We start from the raw sequence: 25,124 nt of genomic DNA on the forward strand, positions 1-25,124 counted from the left end.
AGTCTCCTTTACGACCCTCGTTACGGACCTCGCCTTCGGCTCGGGCCGCAAACCTCTCGGATCGCAAACAAAGACTTTTCAAACTTGTAGGAAAACTACCATTTTTCCCTATCGGAAGCAAAGTGAGGGCCCAAAGTACTTTTTGTGCATGCGTCATGGGCCCAAAGTGGAACTTTTCTGCCCTAGGGCGCAATAGTAGTTTTCCTACGAGTTTGAAAAGTCTCTGTTTGCGAACCGAGAGGTTTGCGGCCTGAGCCGAAGGCGAGGGTCGTAAAGGAGACTCTTCGAACGAGTATCGGAAAACTGCTTTTTCGCCCGAGGAAGTACCAGCCCTCCCAAACCACCCGAGGGCGGAAATAGAAGTTTTCCTACGAGTTTGAAAAGTCTTTGTTTACGAATTGAGAGGTTTGCGGCCCGAGCCGAAGGCGAGGTCCGTAACGAGGTTCGTAAAGGAGACTTTTCGAACGAGTTTCGGAAAACTGCTTTTTCGCCCGAGGAAGTACCAACCTCCCAAAACCACCCGAGGGCGGAAATGGTGGTTTTCCTACGAGTTTGAAAAGTCTTTGTTTGCGAACCGAGAGGTTTGCGGCCCGAGCCGAAGGCGAGGTCCGTAACGAGGGTCGTAAAGGAGACTCTTCGAACGAGTTTCGGAAAACTGCTTTTTCGCCCGAGGAAGTAATAGCCTCCCTAAACCACCCGAGGGCGGAAATAGAAGTTTTTCTACGAATTTGAAAAGTCTTTGTTTACGAACCGAGAGGTTTGCGGCCCGAGCCGAAGGCGAGGTCCGTAACGAGGTTCGTATAGGAGACTTTTCGAAATAGTATCGTAAAAATGCTTTTTTGCCCGAGGAAGTACCAGCCTTTCAAAACCACCCGAGGGCCGAAAAAGAGCATTTTTAGAGTTTTTATTTTGCAGTGATACGGTTCAAAAAGCATTATTTAAAACATTAAAAATCATCTCTCGTTTGTTCATCACATTTCTGTCAGTACGAAATTTGTAATAAAATTCCTTTATCACGAATACGATAAAGATATGTACACATATACTGTTTTAACCAAAAAATTGTTAATTAAGTATTAATTTAGCTTAAACGGACTTTTTCATAACCAATAGATGGCATTTACGATAAGTCAGATATTTGAACAGAATGAACTTCAAGTTCACAAAAAATATCAGTTACATAAAGGGAAAAATGTTGGCTCACAGCCGATTCAATTTACTAGTTGCAGTACATATTTTACCATGGATTCTGTGCGTTCCTTCCAAATTTTTAATAAAAGCAGTAAAAAATACACAAACATAAAGTTGAAATTAAAAATTGGATCAATAGAACGAGCTTTACTGAAACCCACGATGTAGGTTGAAATTTTATCTTGTTACCAGCCTTCCAAAACCACCCGAGGGCGGAAAAGTACTTTTCTGCCCGCCAGGCGCAAAGTAATCACAATTCTTTGTACACCATAACTCATAATTTTTCTGTACTAGTGTGCATAAAATGGGCTTTTTTCACATTATTTGAAGTGCCAAAAATCAAATTACCCACACTGTACATGAAAATAGTGTGCAAAACATATAAGTATCAGTTTTTCAAAGTTATATAATAATGTGAAATAGTATAATTTTGAATTATTTTAATTTTATAATAAGTTTTTGAAATTAAATTATCAAATTTAAATAAAATCATATTTATGTGCAATTTTTGAAGAATAAAAATGTTTTTTTTTTTTTTTTTAAGAACGAACAGCTTATGTTTTGTAGTCGTGGGGCGAGATTCTATAAGTTTTCGAAATTAAATTGTAAAATTTGGATGAAATCATTTTTATATACAATTTTTGAAGAATAAAAATGGATTTTTTTTTTCTAAGTACGAACAATTTACGTTTTGTATTAGGGGGAGCTTCGTCCCCTCGTACCCCCCCCCCCCCAACCGGGGGCTTCGCCCCATGGACTCCCACCAGGGGCTGCCGCCCCTGGACCCCGCACAACCTGTCTCACGAAACATACCTTCATTCCCCTTAGTTAAAAGCAATTTAATGCTACTATCTTTGAAGTCAGCACACTTATATTTGAAAAAAAAATGTATGCACATATATCAACTCAATATCGAATATTAGTAACTCTGTTACCATCGAGACTGAAGACCATTAAATACTACTAGTGCCAGTATACACATACATACCCCTACATTGGTAGGCAGATCGTAAATTTTATACTATTGACTCTTAAAAAAGGCATGGTTTTTGGCAATGGACATAACGCAAAGCAGCAATATCGGCAGCCTAGGCTGCGTTCAGACACAACGGCAATATCAATCTGCACGCAATCTATTTGAATGAACGGGTGCGAGAGAGAGGGCGAACGATCCGTCATCTCTTCACCCTCACTCTCTCTCGCACTCGCGCATTCAAATGGATTGTAAAAAGTATTGGCGTTGCGTCTGTACGCAGCCTTACAACATATATCTACTGGAGTTATCATATATATACGGCAATGCTTTACAGCTAAACGAAACCTTTTTTTTTTTTTTTTTTTTTTAAAGGAAAAAAATCAATTAAATTATAATTTAAGGTTCATAAACTTTAATTGATTTTTTTATCATACATGTAGAGTTGATAACCTCACTTTGCACCCTTAAGGAGAAAAATAATATACGCTACTCGAGCGCAAGCCTTTGCACCCTTGGGCGAACTTTGCGCCCTTCGACTACTTTGGGCCCTAGGGCGCAAAGTAGTCGGCGGGCGCAAAGTTCGCCCGCGGGCGCAAAGTGACACTTTGCGCTCTAGTGGCGTAATGTACTATTAAGAACTCATGCTTATACATGCACAGTAGTAGTTTTCGTACCTGGTGGCGTATGTTGCAAGGGCAAGCACTAGATCCGAGGGACTCCTCGTGCTTGAATGCGCATCAGGTGCGATCTCTATTTTTCCTACTAAGGGGACACCAGACCCTCGAAAATGCTCAAGGTAGGAAAAATAATGTTTTTCATTCCGAAGAGCAAAGTAGGCTGTATTTAAACCTACCTTAAATGGTTGTATTTAAACTTACTACAATATTAAAAGTGGTGCAAAGCTTTACAGATTTATTAATAGAATTCTATTCGTAAGCAAGCTCTCATTTCTCTTTAATAACGTTGGCAAAGCTAAATGATTATTTAATCTGAGTTCCTTGCTTTATTAACGTTTACAAAAAACGCATATTTTGTTCCTTTTATAATCTCCAAATATCCATGTTATGGCTGTTTGTAATTGCAATTACGATTGCATCACCTCATAAAGAACTCGTTTGGATTATTTTTAATCCTTTGGCATATTGCAATGAATATTGATTTATAATAATCAAGCACATCAGACGATCTGAGTGTTGGAAGAGCTATTGTTTTTACATTTTCATCCACCCAATAAAGTTACTATACGTTTTACTCTGTTGAAAATGAAATTAAAAAAAATTTTTAAAATTAAAAAAGACTAAATCATTCATCATGACCAAATGCTTTATTTTCATTTAGGCGTGATCCTTCATCCAGAATGTTGAGAGCTCCATACCATTTACGTATCTGAAGACAGTGCCACATGATTAATGTATTAGCATACCAGAGGGCTTTATTTCGTAATTCGCTAAAGTAGTCTCGTTCCATGAATTACCACTTAGTTGACGCGCTCTTGGTACAAAAGTGCGACTGAGAGAGAGAGAGAGAGAGAGAGAGAGAGAGAGAGGAGAAACTTTTACGAGAACTTGTTGGCTTGTTGAGTTGATTAAATACGTAAATAGACATAATATTTAAACGTATAAAAAGGCACATACATAACATAGTCAAAAAGGTGAACTACATCGTAAGTGTCGAGGTGTCACGTGGGAAATAATAGTTGGATTAATTTCCCGTAGGTATCCAGCTAACTACGTTTCTCTCGGTTTCTACTAACCAACCTCCTTAACTTTTTCCTGCTGACTCCTCTTTGACGCGACTTCTAACATGTTTCTTTCTGTATCTGTAAATAGAGCAGATAGATAACTGGAATAAGAAGTCAATTTTAAAAATAAGTCAAATCATTTTTAAAATTTTAAAACCACACTGAAAAATTTTGAAAGTTTATATATACATCTCTCCCTCTTATTTCTGTATCCTTTCGTTTTAGCTGAAAATGGTCTGCACAAAATCAAATATAGCCAGTGTAAAAAAGAATAATACAGATACACGAACATTAAGGTTAAAACAGCAAAGAGAGAGAGAGAGAGAGAGAGAGAGAGACTGTTTTAAGGAAGTAATAGATGAAAGATAAAGATTTAGCAAAGTTTTTTAAGAATTGAGATAATAACAAGTCAGGATACAGAAAGACAAGCTTTTAAATAAGATTTATAAACAAAGAAGTATTGACTAAAGTTTAATCACAAGTGTAAAATTAATCAGAAATGTAAAGTTGAAAGGAAAAAAAAAAAATAAAAAAATACATAAAGATACAGGTTTAAGTCGAGGGTAATAAATGGTGAAAGGATAATAAATAAGTAAATAAAAAAAATATGTGGTTAAGAAAACACATACAAGTATAAATACTATATCATATCCAAACTTAGATTAGTGCATGAATAAATAAACTTTAATTTTTTTGACAAACAGATATACCCCTAATTGACAAATCCTTACATAGATGAATAGGAAATTGACACATCGAAAAGTAACATTTCAATCACGTGTGCTATCCCTTACAAAAAACTTCAACAAAATCTTGAAAGGATTCATCATTACATAATAGGAATGAAATAGACATTGGTAACCTATTCATAATGATATAAAATATCAACTCAAAATTTTCCTCCCATATGCATGAAACCAATATTATTAGCTCAAATAAAAAAAATGTTTTTATCGTAATATATTATTTTTAAAGTAATAGCAGCGTAATCTAATAATTTTTGGTCATGGTTTTTTTGTTTACTCATACATTACTTAGTCACTAGTTTTAACAGCTATTTTACCAATTGTTTAGAAGAATTTACGAGAGAAAAAGTTGTAATACCTATAAAAAGAATTCAAAATGATGAATGAGAAAAAAGAAGCTCCCGCCAATAATTGGAAAACATTATTTGTAATTAAAGAAAATTTTAATCAACATATTACACATGCATGCTCAAATAACCAGATGATGGCGAAATTCATAAAATTTAACCCCGCTAGGGCGCGGTATGGCGCTGACGAAGCCCCGCTGAGCTACGGTGGATTGTTTCCCACACCGCAAGAATGGTCGCAGCTAACGTTGGACCACACGTTCATTCAGGCTGCTTCCTTTATCGATCTTTCCTCTGTCCATGGCCAGATATCTAAGCCTTTGTTTGCATAATTAACCGCGCACTTGCTACTCTACTGCCATTGCTGGCCCGCGTACCATGCACGTGTACGCCGATCGGCCGTTAGTGCTGGTGCAGCGCGAATGAATGGACGTGTCATTAGTAGGTAGCGCGCTAATTACTGTGCATTTGAAACGCTGAAATGGCCATCACTGACATTCGAACTATTGAATGCCATATGCACAGGCCACAACGTGTGTCGGCACTCTGGGCGCAGTAGAGAAATCCAAAGTGTTGCATCGATTTTTCGAATTTCGTATAAATATCGAACATTTCCACGAATACCATAAATCGATCGTTAAGCGAACATAGAATTAAATTTAGGTAAGGCTCAGTGATGGTTATGTGAGTTACTCGTTTTCATACATCAATTGAACCATTTGGCACACGAAACTAAAGTTGTGGATGATTAAAAATAATCTTTTATACGATAAGCTTTGCACATTGAGGCGAAACAGTAGAATAGAGTGTAGTCGATACCAAACCGATGTGTTGGCGTGACAAGACAAACCGAAAAAGCTATCCTGTAAAGGAGGAAGATTCAGCACGCGGTTAAGAAGCAAAAAAGCAAAGAAAAATGCGGGACAGAGCGGAGTCGGGCGAGGTAGTACTCACACATGCGTGTAGAGAGAATAGCAACGACAGTCGACAATAATCGAAGGATCCGCTCGTAGAAAAAGGCATCGGATATTCGTGGAATAAAGAAAGGGGCGAAAGGGGGATGGAGGAGATAAAGATAGGCTGCGACACGGGCAAAAGGAAAAAGGCGAAACAATAGATGTGGAGTCGAAGGAAGAGGTGGATGACTGCTCGGAAGAGAGAGAAGGATACTGGTAGTAGTCGCATTGGTATTAGTACCGGGAGGGTGGGATTCAGGGGAAGTTGGTAGCAGTGGTATGGAACGGAGAGGCACATGCTCCCTTTGGAAAGGGAGGCTTGTTGGTGTAGGACGGTGGATATGGGACGACGGAAAGTGAGAGAGATCTCTGCGCGCGCGCTCCGCGGGGGGGAAGCTGGTGGCGCCGTTAGCAGCTCTCTCCGTCCTTTTCCAATACGCTCGTGAACTGGCGCACCCACAACGCTTTTAACGCCAGTTCGCTCGCGTCCGCTAGTCATATGCCGACTCGTTGCGCGAGTGATACCGTTTTCTTCCTCCGCCTGTCCCTAGCACTGGGTACACGCGTCACGCGACTATTTTCCTCTTGTTCCCTTTTCTCACACCCTGTATTTTTCTCTCTCCTTCTCCTCGTCCTGCTTCCCTCTCTCTCTCTCTCTCTTTCCATTCGAGCCTTGATCACAGCTTGGACTAGTTTTACATACCATTTAAATCGTGGGTGTGAACTCGCGCTATCTTTGTTTTTTTTCGACTTTTTACATCCTTCTCAATGAAGATGTATCAAATATCGATGGATAACACTATCGTTATGGTTTAGTAGTCTAAAAAATTATTCAAACTGAAGCATGTGGTGTGGGCGTACTAATTAGACATGTAACAATGTAACACATGCTTGCATTGTGGATAGACTGCTGTGCTGCTTACTTTCTTCGAATGGCATCAGGAAAACTGTTTATCACTATTGGCATTGCAGTGTTATCGTTATGATTATCATAACTTTCAAAGAAAATTAAATGCAGTGTGCCATTTTGATCATCCAACATTTTCGTTATTGGGCTTGGCTCCATGATTTAGCTTAAATCATCCCACCATCCAGAGCCTTGTGGAGTTCGTCAGAGTCATTCAAGCTAATAGCCGAGCTGGAGAATCGACGGGACAACGTTTCCCTACACTACTTAAGGATCGCAATTTTTTCTTTGAATTGACAGATGCCAAATGACCTATTTTATAGGCGAGCAAATGCTTTCAGCACTAAATGAGCCCTTTGACGTTAAAGTTTTTGAATGGCAAGTCATTAAAAATATAATGTATACGTACAAGTTAGCGGCACTGATTATGTGTTTGTGCTCGTTACATATTTTTCAACTGATGACGTGATCCTGTAAAACCAGTGCAATCAATTTTTTATAAGTGTTGTCTCGTGAAAATATATTTCAAATAGGAGACTTTGGAAGAACTTTTGATGAGAAATAATTTCAGTAGTGCTAGAATTTTTACATAACAATACAATCGTCATGGATACATTTCTCATTATTGGAATTTGCGTTCTGTGCTACGAAGTATGTGACATGTTTAGACGGTACTCAGCGACGCCGGCAATGGAATCACGAAAATTTGAATCTTCGCCGTCAGCATCGCCTCCATCCTCGACCATACCACCACGAAAAGTCTACTCGATCTCATAAAGTTTTACCACAAATCACAAGAAGACATTTAAACTACAATAAAAATATACTTTGGCTGCTTTGGTCTTCAGCAGCATTGTACCTTCGTTGCTTGGATGCTCCAAATTATGTGAAAATTTCATGTATTTACATTGTGATCCACATTAAATACGCACAACAATGTTTAAACATAATTGAACATTTTCTTTCTTCTCTATTTGACATTTAGGTCAATGGGATGAATAAGGGACGTTCATACTATGGTAAAGTACCAACGCTGGAACATTGCAGATCCTCCTGTTCATGGTGACTTGGTCCTGCCTAGGTATTAGTCGATGCTGATGAATACCTCTTACGTGACCAAATCCTCCTTAATAGATCAGCTCAAAGGATTGTGGGTCTTTTGGTTTCATCACCATCCACGTAATTTGTCATTGCTTGTGTTAGATAAGTATTACTTTCGGCAAATGTGAATGTGGTCGACTGATCTTGTTTAATGCATTATCTAAAAATTGATGATGTTGATTGTTCGAAGATCCTCTATGTGCCGTGAAAGTGACTATATATAGTGAATTATCGATGATCCGCGTTAAAGAAATATATTTATGCCGTATTAATTATGTTTGTGTGATTCGTCTTTAAAGTTTACATCCCGACTACATTGTCTCAAAGGCTTCAGAACCTACGCCTCATTTTTGAATACTTTATTCGACTCTAAAATCATACTTGACTTGATAAACTTTCAAAGAATACTGTTAAGAAGTGTATGCATGATACATAGACGCAAAGACACGGTAAAAGAAAACAATGCCTCTACGACAGCTTAAAATGGGTGGACTAAGACTTTTTTTGGTTTAGTTGTTAATTGACTAAGCATATTGTCCATCAAGTTGTTCGCTGGTGGATATACTAAAAAAGCTCGGGATACATAGAGATAGAGATACAAAAAAAAAAATTTCAAAGAGTTAATATATATCAAACGAGAGCCAAGAGACATGGACTCGCTGGAGCGGCTAATGAGTACGGTACCTCATCAGCCGGCTCTCACGGCATCCTCGCGATCGCCAAACTCTTTCGTACAGGCCAGCCTCTGCTCGGTGATTGGCCGCAAAGGCCGTCATCTTACAGGCACATTTTGCCTAAAGGGAGATACGATGGAGGGCATCATACAGTGCCTCGTCTTCCTCAAAGCCTTCTCGGTAAGATAGACTCAATCTCTAATCTCTCACTTCCTTTAATTATTAACAATCTTAAAAATCCACTACGTGTATATGTGTGTTGTTATTGTTCCATTCTTTTACACGTCCAACGATTTTTTGCTCGATTCTTTCGAAGATAAGTGTGAATACTAACTACTAAACTGTATACTATTCGATAGTTTTCTAAAATGACCAGGACCAATAAAATGTTTTTTACGATTTCCTCCACTTTTATCTTGGACGTGCGAAAAATCGTATCTCTGCATTTTGTTTTGACCCGTACGAATGTAAGGGTTCTACTCGCTTGAAATTTTTTTTGAACATTCAATGCTGACTTGGAAAAAGTAGAATGTGTGGCAAACGGTGCAAACAAAAGAGGAGTGAAAGAGACACTGGTGCACACAGGAAGGAAGGTTCATTATCCTCGGTTGTGCCCGATAATTTTGGCGTGCATTTTTCAAAAGATTAGCCGTGGGCACAGTCTGTGAATGTAAAAACGCAAGGGATACACAAAGAAAGAGAATTTTCTAGTGGTACACGTGAGTACATGTATAGAAAAGGACAGAAAGACACATCGCTGCCGGAAACTGTGTATCATAAAGTGAATCACAAATAACAACAGAGTGCCAAAGCTGATCTTCGAATATAAAAAAAAAAAAAAAATTTTGTGATAAAAATATGTACTTTTTCATAACTTTGTCATAAAATATGTGTATACTATTTTGTCTCTTTTAATGGATATTGGTGGCATGTAAATTTGGGAAATAAAAGATAAAAATAGAAGGTGCCTACTGTGTTTCTCAATATCCAATAATTTGTTTTAAAAATGAATCTTTTGATAGAATGTTGACTTAAAGTCTAACATAAATTTTTATCAGACGCTGCCATTCTCCGTGGTTATGAAAATTTGAAGTCCAAAAACATTTGATTAAGATTATGGCAGGGTGCAAATATTTAAGATCTAAAAATCGATTTACAACTTTCGTAATGTATTTATAGCTGTAATAATCTTTAAATTTATTGATAAAGTGAAAAATAGAGAATAAGCTGTTTGTTAATACCATGTGCAAATTTATCGAGTAAAAAAGTATTCTACGTTCAGATGTATGTATAAATGATGTTGATGATACTTAATGTGAAATTGTGTGTTAATTTGTTGTTTTATTAAAAAAATGCAAATAACAGTTGTAATAAATGATGTTTATTCAATTTGGTCGCCTGGTTACGTTTACTTACCATGTCATTCATTAATTTTTTTTTTTACACTTTTTCAAACAATTGATGTTATTGCTTTTTTTGTTTAAAAAGTTCATGCACTTATTTTAAAACCCACTTATTAAAACCTACTATTTTATGTATAAAAAAATTACTTCATAATTTTCTTAATAACCTTGATTTAGTAAGTCTTTGTAGAATTTATATTTTGCATTATTTAAAAATCGTTCAAAAACTTTTCATAAAAAAACCATTAGCTAATTAGTTTTGTTAAATGATAAAACAATAAGATGTTTCAGTAAAACGATTTGCTCATAGCAGCTCCTTGATTTGTTTGTAACTTTTTTTCGTAGTATTCTTTTGCTTCAACTTTGCATCTACTCTCAAGACACTTCAATTAAGTATCAAAACAGTTTTCATGTCGAGAACACTTCTAGTTTGAAAGCTACAGATTTTTAATAGTCAACGGACGATTTAACGATTCGAAAAAGGTGAATAATTTGTTTATAACTTATAGTTATTGGAAGGTATTTTTTAGCCTCAATTTTGCTTTGACCTGTTTATTATTTTAATAAGCCGTGAGAACTTTTATTTTTAAACTATTTAACATTAAATTTTTTAAAGTTGACCACCACCGCTTTACGCAGATTGGCCGCTAGGCTTAGACTCATTAAGTAAACTGTTTTTCGAGTGGTTTTGAATCGGGTTATAATCAGCAACAAAAGATTATAATTTTATAATAGGTAATACAGACCATAATATATAATGAAGATAAGTTATTATGGACCTACATATTATGTACATAGCACTCACATATTATTTAAAAAAATGGGTTTATCATAAATACCGTAAGTATGGATTGTAAAACATATTTTTCTACTTTTTCTAAATTCGCCCACATAAATACATTCGTGTATCTACAGTATTTAAGGTGCTTGCAAAAAAAGGCTTCATAAATTTCTTACCTTTTCCCTTTATTAAACTCATAACCGAGGGAGGGAGCGTCAATATGTGTGCCGCAGAACTGATCCCGCTCGTAACCTCTATATACTCGCAGCTGAATGCCGATACTACACATGTTCTCAACTGTCCTCTTCTCTATCCCGATCTTAAATATGCCCCTTTTTTGGACCCCCTTCTCTCTTCTACTCTTTGCATATCACGTATTCCTAGTAGCATGATTACCACATACTATGCGTTATGCAAATCGCAGGTGACATTTTCATTTGGCCAATCAAAATCGAGATCAAAATCATCGTATTACAATTTAATACATTGTTAGAAAATAATGAGGAAGACAAATAATTAATCAGCGAAAACTGAATAATACAGAGAATAAAATTCGGCGAGATTGAGAATCTGCTCAACTTGCCTTAATTTTTTGCAATAAACTTTGAAATTTCATCCGTATATCTTTTGAAAATCTTTATTAAGATCCAAAGTTACAAAAGAACTTTGTCTTCAGGAAAAGTGCAGGATCGATAGTAACCGAGTCCAGTTAACTGATGGTGCAGCCTTTCTTTTCTACGACTATAAATTTCACGAAGCCTTTCAGCGTGGAATTTTTTTTTGGTTATATTGAGCTCGAGTTTCATTCAATCGGTAACTTACGCCTTTTCAATCCTTTCACCACCAAAAAGCTATTGTCTCGATTTTACCATCAAAAAGTGAAATAATTTATTTGAATTTCGGGACAACTCGTGGTCCTCCAACATGAAGCTGCTGTTTTCAAGATCGTTTCTACAAAATGCTGAGTATTTTTCATGAAAGTTAAAACTTTGTTCTGGTAATTAAATGCCAACTAGGATGAAAAACTCTGCCGAGTTTTTAGTAAACGGAATAAGGCCGCACTTTACTGGAAAATTATTTAAAATAGTAGTTTGCAAGTTAAGAAATTGAGTCCAATACTTTTTCTAGTTAGGGAAATAAACAGAATTTTTTGAATTAATTTACTTGGGATGGTTTTTTGGCGTTAAAGGTAACTTTTTATTCATGTGTAACTTCTTTTAGCACGGTAAAAAAATTCCTGGAGGAAAAACTTAAGAACTGAAATTATATACTTTAAACTCCTTATTCTATTAGGTTTTAGTTGTTTCACAAGGAATAAAAAGTTTTAACACTTTTTGCAAACAATAAAATGCTATAATTCATGCATTCTAATTTTTTTTTTTTTTTTTTTTTTTCTCATTTCTTTTGATCATATGATTTTCTGTTTTTTTGTAGTTCAATCTTAATACTTTATTTTTGTACATCTTAATTATTTATTTATCTTAGAAAATCAACTCGTATATTTATGATTATACATATAATTATATGTTTATAAGTGTATTCCTTGCATATACGTGATTTTTTCTGAGTACGTATTCTGTTTTGCTAAACGACAAATTTCTTCGCATTCAAAGAATACCTGTGCGAACTATACAATATTGCTTGACGTCATCAAACACGACTCGTATTTCAAGTCTTCTACTTCAACGTTGCTTTTTGCTTTTCTTTCTTTCTGTTTGTTCCAAATTTTTTTTATCATTTTTTGAGTTGTCACTTTTAAAGCTTACAAAATAAGAAAACAAAAAGCCGCACTAGACTGGGACTACAAGAAAAAATGTGAGAAGAGAGAGTCAAGATTAAACGTCAATAGCTGGTCAAAGTCTTAAAATTTTTCCCATTTTTTTTCTTACGATTTTTTGTTTTTAATTCTTTTTTTTTAAATTGAGCTTGTAAATAGCTAACGCAAATTTTTTCGGCTTCTTTTCGTTGTTATTGTCTTAAAATTTTGCGCTTAATATATTTTGACCTCATAACAGTTATTTAAATACGATGCTATATTATATGCTCAATAATTTTCTGATAATGTTATTGTATAACACCATGCTATTCTATAAAATTAATTTTAATACCTTAAGGTTGAATTATCGATTACACTAATTTTTCTAAATTCTCGTTTACAAAATTACAGTGTTGAATTTTATCATAATTAAAATTACAATAGATGTTTTAGATTTCATTGCATGACGTGATAAAATTTGTTGAAAAAGGAGATACCTACTGTTAAAGATACAGCAGATATCGTGAAGTTTGAATTATGATAAAATAAAATAAACTGCTTCAGAAAAGAAAATAGTTGTTGTGATTTTCGCTCTTTTTTATAACTCTACATGGACGGCGATTTATCTTACTAACTAATGGACGACTAAGTCCTTAGTTTGGTTACATTGTGATAAAGATTCAACCTCATAAGTAGCTCATTCGAAAATAAATTTGTGTAAATACAACTATGATCTTTTCAGAGCTGCAAAATTATTTCAATGCTTATGTGCAACTAATCAAGTCCGATTCTACCTTTAAATCTTATTGAGGCCAACAATATTTCCAGCCAAAGTAGTATGAAAATGGTTTTCTTGAAAGAGATCAGAGAGATTCTTAAACTCCTCCTCCAACTCTAACAAACCGTATACTCTTACTGACGGTACTACTACGAGAATAAATGTATCGGATACAAAAGTACACAGGGATCATGAGCTAGTACGGATGGGCAATATAGAACCAAAGATTACCAGTGTACCGCAGTCAATAGATCCTGCAAGCCTTGCCTACCCGGTGAAACTGGCCTAATTAAACGCAGATAAACAAAACAGATCCATGGGACGGGTAAGGGTAAAAAGTTAGAGAAAAGAATGATAAGAAAGGGAGAAATAATTAGAACAATGGAGATGCTCCCAAATACAGAAGAAAACAAGAAGGCGCTTCTAGAGAGAAAAAAGGCAAAAAAAAGTGAGAGAGGAGATGAAACAAGACAAGAAGGATTGTGCACTTAAACGATGGGGAACAAAAGGATGAGGACTGATGATAATAGGGACGAAAGTACAGCATCAGTACTCATAACAAAGCACATTTAATTTTCAAGAATCCAATTCCTTATCGGGGAAAACAATGTTGTTCACTTTGTTTCGGTAGATTGTAGACAAATTACTTTTGTACGCAGATAACGACTCATAAGTGTTGTACGTGAACCCAACGTAGCTTCAAGATCTAGTAATAGATTTAATATTATAGATGGACTTTCAATGTTATTACAATATTACCGTTACCTCTTTTAACAACGTTGTGAAATTGTAAGAACAAAGTTTATTTTAACGTTTTTTAACACTATGTGCTATTAGAGATTAAGCATTGGGATGATGTATAGTGCATTTGTTGGAACACATGTTTCCTTGTAAATTATATGTCTATTGAACCTTGTCTCTAAATTTATAGCTATTCTTTGGAAGCAACATAGCTTTTCTGTATTAGCAGCGAGGGACTATGGCACCTGCTATAAGATTACATATGAAATATTGAAATACGGTGATATAAAAAACTAACAGGACCTCAAAACACTCTGTGGAATGTAAGTGATTTCAAGTGATTTAATAGTCATAAAATTGCAGATTGTTTTGTAAAACGTGGACTTTGTCACTACAGGCTCTGGAGCGAAAGATCTAGGTAGAATCGTTAAATATTTTAATCAAGGAAAATTCATTTATCATTTAGATAAAAGCTTCTAATGGTTACAATATAAAAATTTATTCCTGGATTAGCCAAGGAGTTGTGGATTAGTCCATCCTAGTCTATCCTTTCCTCAAAGACGTATAGAGTCCTAGTCATCACGCACTCGAGCTTTAATACAAGTACTTAGATGCCTCATGACTAAGAAGAGTTAATAGCTTACTCTCGTATGTACATCCATAAGAAAGTTATTCTTGGATTATCCTAAGCAGTGGTTCTGCGAGTTAAGTGTCATTGTCACTAACCTTACCTACTTTTACACACTGGCATCGACACTTCATCCATTGGATTGCTGCTCAGGCCAGTCTAAGAATGTATTTACGTTGGGTCCACCAATGTACCAACGCTACCTACCTTAGCAGTTAAGTTTTCCCTTTGGCCAAAGCTTATAGTTTCATACACTTCTTTGGGGTATTATCAATGACTATAAAAATTTGTTGTGAAAATGTTGACCGATCCACCCCAATCTAACAAATTCCTTCATCAGATAATTATTATTTTTATCATAATAAACGTTTGATGTATGAACTGGCTTGTCTGGTTAATATAATTGTTTCAGTTTCAAAACTCTTGTGGCTACAAATAATACGCTAATAAAATAAATTCAAACTTGAAAACAAAAATATATAGTTCCTTTGCTAATAGTAATAAATGGCTGCAGTTTTTAGATCTTACATTAATTCCATTTTATAAGTTGGCATCTTCAATCCCCAAACAATTTGTAATACCTGAAGATTTTATTAAGTGATGTTATCTTATTTGCTATAGTAGATATTCAATCCAATATTTATTTCAAACGAACATGAAAGATGAAATGAGACCAAGCTTAGGTTTAACGCATTATATACGAGTTTGAGTCGTACAAAATTTGATAATATTTGGAACTAAAGTAATTATACCTTGACTAGAACTTTCAATAGGGTGATGAAATTTCTCTTTTGTAACATCAAAGTGTTGTTTACATTTTGTTTTACGTGCAAATCATTAACTTGAATATTGTATACAAACTAAGAAAAAGTTTAAAAGTTTCTAGGGTAAAAAGTGAAAAAACATGCCAAGGACTTCTGACATGACCAGTACATCTAAAAAACGTAGCTGAAAGTGCAGAGTAACATTTCACGGAGAAATATCGAAGTGTTTTTTTGAAACTTTTTGTTATGAAGTGAAAGGAAAGAATCATCAGCTGGAAATCTTTTTGATCCAAGACGTAAAATTTCCGTGCAAAGTTTTCAAATCTTGTGTAAAAGTTTGTTTCGAGATCGAAATATACACGTCACCATAATATCGCTCTTTTTTCTTTACACGTCAGAAGAACAATTTTTAACATTTCAAGTTTCAAAACTAAATCTGATCAATGCTGCTAAGATGATATATCCTTCAACACATCAACCTGTAATTCTTTTGTTTCATGATGTGGATATTTTACTGTTCTCATTTCCAGCAAAAAATCTTTCATCAACATTACCAGTTCTACAGGGGTATCAAACACGATTCCATTATTCTTTTCACTGCGAGGGATTATTCGCCCCTGCAACAATAATAATGGTAGTAATAAAAATCAGCACAGAGAGCACAGCTCTCGATCATATTGCAGCGAATGCATTGTTTGGCCCTCGTATCGGCTACATCCGTTGAAATTGATTCCCGACCATTACCCACATATTCACATGTGCACGTCTATATTCCGGTACTGCTCGTAAATCCATTTTTAATTCAACCGCTCATTGACCAGCAAGAGGACGGGGGGGGAGTTACCAAGCTTGCGTTTTCCCCGGGGAAATCTTTGCAGACGTAACACACAATTCCCCCAGCCACCCTCCTCCCTTTCCGACCCTATCGCGTCCGTGCACACTGTCCCGCGAGTGTTCATCGTCTGTTGCTTTTGCATACCCGTGTTTCACCCCCCCCCCATATCCTCACTCCACGCCTATGGTGCACAACAGCCGCTATTTTTACTATTCTTGTGTACAGGATACTTTGATGGTTTGCACGGCAGGAGAGGATGACACGTGAAATTTCCCCAAATAGGTAAGTACACATACGTGGCTCGAGTACGCGCAGCGTCGCTTCACCTTGCCGATAAGGGAAAACTCGGTTGTGGATGCGCGGAAAAAAAAGCAGCACAAGGGTGGGTGGGTAATATACTGACGTTTTCACTCAACTTGGTCAAAAAAAAAGAGGGTAATATTTTTCCATACTGTTTAAGCCTAAAAAGTTCATTTGCTACTTTGTGAATTTCGTAGTTGTAGAGCTATTGCTTTGAGTACTTTTATTAACTGGAGTATTATAAATACCCTGTGGAAAGAAAATAATTCTAATTAATATTCATAGCGAAAGGCAATAAATTGATTGAGGTAAGCTAGTACGGTACGGCTTTATGCCTGTTCAATGCAATATTATTGTATACTTTTCAACGAGACTTGATGATATCATTTTCCGTTGTCTTTTTTCCACCAATACATTCTGCAAATTGGTCTCAGAATCACACAGCTTATACAATTTGTTTATTGTGTACTCTATGCCTTATTTTAATTCAAAGAAACAATTTTTCTTAAGACTAAGTGTAGTTGGCATGAATAACTTTAATTGAAATGGGCTAAAGTCCGATAAATTTCTCATCGATACCACAGTTTGAATGTCCATTAGATAGAGAGTATATCCCAAGTCTTACAGACGAGTTCAGGTCTGCTTTGGGATGAAATACACAGCAAATTAAAAAAAGACTTTACGCACTTAGCTCACTACACTAAAGTTATGACCTAGTGTTATAACGTGTTTATATGACACAACCCTGTGATTCTAATTTCTTGTGGGACAAAAATAATTAGGATCAATAGCCAAGTTACAATATAAATATTTTTTTTTTAATCTTCTTCTTCATCGTAAATCATTGTGACGTACTATTTAAATATTTTTCAAAAAGTGGACTAAAATTAATTAATTATTTGAATGAGCGCAGTTTTTTTGTGACATTTAATTACTTGTTCATTTATTTACTAAATTTTGTTCAAGCTTTATTTAAACGTATATATGATATTTATAGATACACTAAATATCCATTGATTGTTTAATCCACATAATACGCTTTCTTAGGAGGTGAAAAATTGACAGTAAAATTAATGTTACAGGCACGTGAACAAAAATTTAATAAGCTCTAAGTAACATCATTTTTAGAAAAGTTATTTCACTGGCCACACCCTTGGCACTCTGGTATATTAACTCTGTACCGTGACAATATAAGCGTTGTTACGCAAGTAGTACGACTCCACGTCACGTCAGACGATTCGCAGGTCTAAACGTTTCTTTTTATTAGCCTTTTCTGAGTTTATGGTAAACTCAATATAATGTACGTTAGAACAGAAATAATGTTATATACTGAGATCACATTCGTTATGAAAATTAAAAAGGAAATTCAAACTTGAAAATTTGCGTCGTAATAAATTTGTGTGTCAACTATACTAGAACCATTGTTTGGTGCTGTCCGTATCAATATTAAAAAAATTTACACTCCTCTTTCCAGATGACATACTTTTCAGTTAAAAAATTCATTCGCGATTTATCACTCACAGAAATGTTTAACTTTAATTGTTTATAACTAATTAAGGCTTGATTTTAAAATCATGAAAATTCAAACACATTAGTTATAGTCCATAATTTTCTTACTGAAAAATATACCTAGTAAGATTAAAATGATAATAAATATTGTATATATGTATCAAAATTTTCTTGCATACCTAAATAAATCATTTTAAACATCCATATCATGTGATATTTTACGGCCACGAATATTGCCACTGAATTTTTTGACAACTTGAAACTTTTTTTTAAGCCACTTTTTGAATTATAAAAAATTTAGTTTGCCAAAATTAAAAAATGCGTCAAGTTTTCCTTGGGACTCATAATGAGAAACGACGTTCCATCGGCATGGAAATTTCATATCCACGAATTGAATAAAACCTCCAAGTACTTTTAAAGTACCAAAAAAAAAAAAAAAGTGCCCGTATCATGTAGTCTCTTTTTTTTTGTACCTCCTCAACCCACATTAACTTGTACCTCTGTACAACGCAGCTCTATAACCAAGCTTCTGGAGAATTCGCAGCTCGCCAGGGAAGATCAATAATAATTTAGAACTACTCCCTAATGTTGTAAATGTATAGCTTCTCTCGCTCGGTTTCCTCCTCCACCTCCTCTCTACATATATATCCGTGCTCTTCTCATCGAGAGCACAGGCGAACGATTGTTATCGACAAATCATGAGCACGCGGTGGCTTAGTCGGCTAGGTCGTGGATTGGCACGCGGGCGACCGTGGTTCAATTCCCGGCCAGTGCGACTTTCGGGCAAGTACCTCTGTGAGTCTCACATGTGCTTTTTCACCACGCAATGCTCCTCGAAGAGGGTTTAGGCGACTTCCTCGCAGCAAAATTGCCTAATTTTCCCCTACCCCCCTCCCAGTAATGAGAGGCCTCCCATCCCTCTTCCCTTCCTTCTCCAAAGTGCTAAGTGCCCATAGTAGTGCCCTTATTAAAGGAGCCGGACGTAGAGCACTATAATATTAAAAAAAAAAAAAAAAAAAATTATCGACAAATCAACCCCACCTCATACCTCGAGTATACTGTGAGCCCTTGCTAACAATTGCTCGTTTTCTTTTTTTGTTTCAGGTATGTATCACGAACCTACTATTCAACATTTCTTAGGAATAAGCAACTGTGAGTGCTACTGCTGGTGTAAGTGATAAGTATGTACAAGTATACTCATTTATGGGGGAAGGGGGAGGTCCACTCCCCAAGAGAACCACGAAACCCCATCCGCAATCAGTTTTTGCTTGTATATTCTCTCCGTGCCTTCAAAGTTATTATTTTTGAAAAGCACACAGCAACGTGACGAGCAGCCTAGCGCGCGTCCATTGTTCCCCTTGTGCGCGTACTCCATCCCTCGCGAGTTTCCGCTTCAAATCAACGCGTGAAATCCCTCCCCAGCATTTCGCTCGCGCAAAACAATGTTTCTACGTCCGTGTGACGTAAAACGCGTGACGTGTGTTACAAAAGTCCTCCACGCAATACATGCACAGCACCAAAGTTCATTCCTCGAGCGAATGAAACAAAAGGTACGAACGGTAACCACTTGCAGGCACCTCGACGAGCTGTCGACCACTGCAGGTCAACGAAACAAGCACCGTACGTCGCTCTGCTCCGTCAGAATTCCCGTTGCGGAAGAGTATTTTAATACCCACACAATACGTGCTGGCTTTCCATTTACTCTTTGCCTCTGCGTCGACGTACCCACTCGTTTTTATTACATTTGCACGCTATGTTTAATCAAGCCGAGGCGTGATTGATAGGAAAATAGGTGTTATCTCCCGCACAAGACGGGTGGGACTTTTTTGGCGGGGCGGGAGGGATTAATTTGTAAGGGATTGATTGCCGAGCACTAGCCGGTCTTGAATGTTTGCCCGGAGAGCTGAATTTTTTCCGGATCCAAGGGCAAGTACCCACTGTCTTTTTTTTCCTCGATCAAACAAGCGTTTTGCATTTCTGTTTGGAAACCCTCCCTCGGATCGAGTCGCGACAGTTTTATTGACAAAACGGAACTCCCGGGTTTTTATTGTACGTTTGCCTGGTATGTACAGTGAAATGGTTTCCCTTCGTTTAGCTGAGTGCTCGATAGGTTTTTTTGCAATATTTTCAAGCTCCGTTAAAATTGTAACTCGTTTGTTTTAGTGGGATTCCAAATCGATTGACCAGCTGCGGGCGTTTGTTTCGAACTTTGGTGTTTTCGTCAAAACTTGTTTTTACTATTTACAGAAACGGAACTGTGTGTGATTGGAAATTCAATATATTGTGGTGTAGGTATTTTTTATAGTTTTGTCAACAAACACGGAAATGGCAAATATTTATTGTTTTTGAGAAATTTAATCTTAAAAATCAGTTTGCTATGTGATTTTTACGCGAGCCGTGAATTTACAAGCTAACAAATCTAGATTGCTACGTGCAAAAAATAAACTCGTGCGTTCGCTTCGCGAGCCGGGAATATTTGGTTTTGGTTGCTGGTAAATGTAATTTCAATTTTCAAAATATTAGTGAAATATTTACAACGAAACATGCACAGAATAAGTTCACGAACGCTGATAATAATTTGAAATGTTACTTCTCATCACGTTGCAAGGTTTCAAGAGTATAAAAAATTTCTCTACGTAACTCCCACTTTTTAATCTAATCCCGCCTCTTCTTTCCAAAGATAAATGCAAACCGAGGCGCGCACCTTTCTCTCGCAGCTGCAAGCGAGAAATTTTCTTTTTCCGCGAAGCCCTACCGTTCGACCGCAAAAATGAGTGCAACATGAATATTTCATAATTCTACTTTTCCTGCAGTTGGCTTAGTCCAAGAGGCCACGTCTTATCTACGTTTGCTGGAAACAATGTATTATAAAATTTGATTAATTGAGAAAACTGAACAGTAATAAAATGCATTATGTAAAAAGATTTCTGATTGGTTATCTGCAAATTAACAACTGAAACAGTAGAACGGTGTACAATTCAAGTGCAGAAAATTACGAGGAGGAAGAAAAAGCTCAGAGCAAACATGGAACCGATGGTGCAAGGAAGGAACGAATAAAAAAACCAGATCCAAGGAGACTTACGTCAAGAAAGAGAAATCGATTGAAAAACGGGGGCTCGTCCAAAAAAGACTGAGAATGGGTGGGCGGAGTTGGGTAAAGAAGGTGGGGGTGGGGGTCATAAGCCAGACGAAAGATCAAGCTGGATCGAAAGGGAAGATGGACTGCTCTGGATTTGATGGGCAGGGACGAGCCATTACTCCCATTCTACTAAGCGAGGCGCCTGGCATCCTCTCGAAATCCAGCCAGCTGAGAGTCGTCCTTATATCCCCTTTCCATTCGTATCTCTGCATCAAACTGACACCCTTGTGTGCCTAGTTGGGTCAACTTACATTTTATTTTTTGAGCTATTTTTTCCCTTCTACATTGCTCTATTTACTTCTTGATTTTTTGTTCTCGGGCTATGATTTTTTTCTTTTTTCTATAAGCAACAAAATGACGAAATTTCGAATAAAATTAATTCATTATGGAGTAGTTTATTCACTGATCGAATTTTGAACAGTTACGCCACCATGAACCTGTACAATTTTTTTAACGCCTAACAGAAAAAAAGTCGACTTGATCAGAATCTTCTTTCCTCTGAATTTCACGCACATCTAGAGTGCACTCGTTTATTTTTGCTTTCACTGTTCCTTCGTAATAGCTTGAAAAAAAAAAGGTATGAGGAAAAAAAAAACATGAATCGTTACGAGCGCCTCATTGAGAGTCACGTCGTTAACGCTTTAACGAGAGGACATAGTCCATTTCGTGCAAATACCGGGGGTGTAGAAAAAAGGGAGTGTAGAGTAGTATCGAGATTGTCAAGCGAGCTTTTACTGAGCGTGTAGTTATACGAGGAGAGAGGCATTGTCGAGCCATCGGGTCAGTTTCGTGATAATCCTCTGCACAGTCATAAAGTAGTTGCTCTCGAAGAATAATACGCGACTAACGACATCGTTAAGCGAACGGACTGGCATAACGTTTTTAGTTTAATGAATTGGCAAGTCCCCCGCAAAGTCAATGTAGTAGGTCGTTTTTGTTCGCTGGCGATGTTTGTTTGTTGTTGGGGTATTATTCAGAGAGTGAGTCTTAATTTTGTCGTTGGATTCGATATTAAATTTAATTGCATAATGCGTACGTAGGCTGCACATGATGTGAATAAAAAAGTATTACAGTACCAAAGAGTGATTAGGGTAAGTGATGAATAATGTTTTTGAAATTAAATAGCTGTTAAATAATTTTATTTATTCATTAGGATAGCGTGACATTAAAATGTAAAATCCTGATTTCTAAGGTAACTTGTGAGTGCATTATGTATCATACCTGACCTAATACTTGAAATTTCAATTCAATAATTATGACCCCATTTTTTTTCAATGCTGTCTGACTCTATTAACTCCTCAGCTGCTTAGACAGTAGAGGTTTTTCAGTCAATTCACAGATTTTCTCTATTTCATGATGTTCTTACTATTAAATAAGTGTATTCTCTTCACAGTCATTGAAAGTTTTGGCTTAACTGAACATTTTAACTCTTCTATTAATTTAACTTTAGTATTGGTAAGTGTTGCCTTCAAAGCTAACTTGCTATCAAAATAAATGATAGTTATTCTATAATTGAAAGTTTACAATATGGCTCTTCTCTCAATGAAGGTTTTTTGGTATATTCAATTTTCAGTTTTTAATTTGTTTTTTTCTGTTTCAATCGTCACTTAACTCGATAAGATCATTTGTGGTCCACAAATAGATATTTCTCTTGTAGTTCTTCCTACCTCTGTTACCAACAATCTGATATTACTCAAGCTTCTCCAGCGATTCTAAATATGTTGTGGGATTCAGTTTCCTGGCTAAATCTTTGATCTTAAGTTACATATGTGCAATTATAATGCTCTTATGATTTTATCTAGAAGAGAAAAGTTATAGGAGACTCTTTCATGATACTCATGCAATTAAATACTACCATTGGCACTGATCTCATTATTTCAGAAATTCCTATACTAGTCTTATTTTATATTTTAAATTATTGTTTTAATAGAAAATTTGAGCAACCGAAGTGTGACACTGTGTCACAGTCTAAATCTTTTAAATGAAAGCACATAACCACATAGCCTCCATCTTTTTCCAAAGGTGTATTTTATCACCCCTATCATTTTGACTAGCTTTTTTTCTTCTCTTTTACACATATGAGCGATGACACATGAGTTCAGGGTACTAAGTCTTCTAGAAGAGCTTCATTGTTTTTGCTAATAGCATCGTTGCCATGTAACTTACTTCTTACTTGTTGTTACAGTTTGTTTAAACTGTTCTACGAGGATTTACTAACAGCTCTTTGCAACTAAAACAAACGTATATCGTATAAGTTTAATCACCTTTATTTTTTTCTCTCGTTGATCACAATAATTATCTCGTTCATATATAATAGAGCTAGAGAATTCATGTCATTTAATAACTGAAAAGTGCTGTTGACTATTAATCAGGACAATTTTGGCAGTACATTATATTCTTTGGAACTCTTTATTGTCTCTTTTCTAACCAGCTATCAGTTTTTGTTACGCCAGACACTTATCTGGTAGTAGATTAGCTATGCTATGTTAACTTTACTTCAAGCGGTCGCTGTAAGAGGGAATCGGGTTACCAGCATAATCTTTTATTTTATTTCTTCTTTTTTGTTTTATGGAAAAACTGACCACCAATCATCCATCAAAACTCTCTACAAAATTTTCATTTCAATTATCGTAAGGTACTGAAAGCCACACTTCAGTAGAATCCTTACCCTTACCACTAATTCTTTAGCCACAATACAAATCAACTGAAAAGAGACCATACAGTTTTCCTCTACATTTACCAAGCCTTTACAATTTACAATCTCTGCTGTAGGGCTGTGTTGGGGCTATGCTGGAGTTGAGTACTTATGTACCTCCATCATACAGCTAGTTGAGACAAAACATTGAAATAACTTACGATATTATTTGCATGAGCTGAATTATAACGATTGGCCGACTTAACTATTATTGGATGTTTTTCATCCTATACGATGATTTACTAAGAAAGATTTTTAATATAAGTCCTCTCCTTCTAAGCTTGCGCACTGTGTGAATAACAATTGAAGGTATGATCATACGTTTCCACAAATTAAAATATGGTATATTTCCATAAACAACAGAGACGGATTTCTAGGGTTTAGTGGTATCTATAAAAACTTATTGTTATCCTCCAGAACTAACGAGCTTTTCGGTGGTGGAAGAAGTTGCAAAAAGAGGGGGAAATGAATTACTATTCAAAGTTACAGGATGAATTCACTTAGTTTCTTTAACCATGTAGATGACCATCTCATAAATGTACATCTCATAGGCTAACTGAACAATCCTTATGTTCAACGTTTTCAACAACCAGTTTGGCGAAAATATATCTTATAGCACTTGAAAAATTAGTACTGTTAATGTTGAAGTAATGGTGAAATGAAAATAATCTCTTCAAAGGAAAAATAGTTTTATTATATAAACAATACATGTTTTTCCCTAGTATAATTGACATAAATCAAACTTAAATTGTTACTCACTTTTTATGAACAAAAATCGCCCCAATACCAGCAACACTTGTATTCATGTTTGGAATATGAAATAATTTTTTTTATAGCCTTAGTGAATACAGCTATCTGAAACACATATACCAGACAGAGAAAAAAAATGTAACAAAATGTATATATAAGAGAAATAAAAAGTTCATTACGTTCATCAATCACAGCTCACAAAACAAGGGCCAAAGAGATAATATTACATAAGTAAAAATTAAAATATTGGTACAAAATACTACAGTATGATAAGTATGTACATATTCGCATACATTACCCACAACCACGAAAGTGTTGCGTTGCTGTTTGGTTGCTTGTTATTGTGATATACCTGCGATTCGTCGCCTTCGCTTGAGCGCGTCCGATCCTTTGTACTCGTAAAAAC

General features: G+C 36.0%; 1 protein-coding gene across 2 annotated transcripts in view; it reads left to right on the plus strand.

Moving 5' to 3' along the window:
- The first annotated feature begins 6,471 nt into the window (after positions 1-6,471).
- The window catches only part of rg (A kinase anchor protein rugose), a 366,977-nt gene continuing 348,324 nt past the window's right edge, over positions 6,472-25,124 (plus strand). The window contains exons 1-2 of one of the 2 annotated variants that reach the window (XM_089596271.1): positions 6,472-7,763; positions 7,850-8,819. In XM_089596271.1, coding sequence (XP_089452397.1) covers positions 8,616-8,819 — 204 coding nt within the window. In that variant the 5' untranslated portion in view covers positions 6,472-7,763; positions 7,850-8,615. Of the gene's footprint in view, positions 7,764-7,809; positions 8,820-25,124 lie in introns of those variants that run through there. The other variant, XM_089596270.1, reaches the window with a different exon arrangement.

This window comes from Copidosoma floridanum, unplaced genomic scaffold (assembly GCF_036245765.1).
Source record: "Copidosoma floridanum isolate Cflo_tuat_1 unplaced genomic scaffold, Cflo_Japanese_pri ptg000030l, whole genome shotgun sequence".
NCBI lineage: Eukaryota > Metazoa > Arthropoda > Insecta > Hymenoptera > Encyrtidae > Copidosoma > Copidosoma floridanum.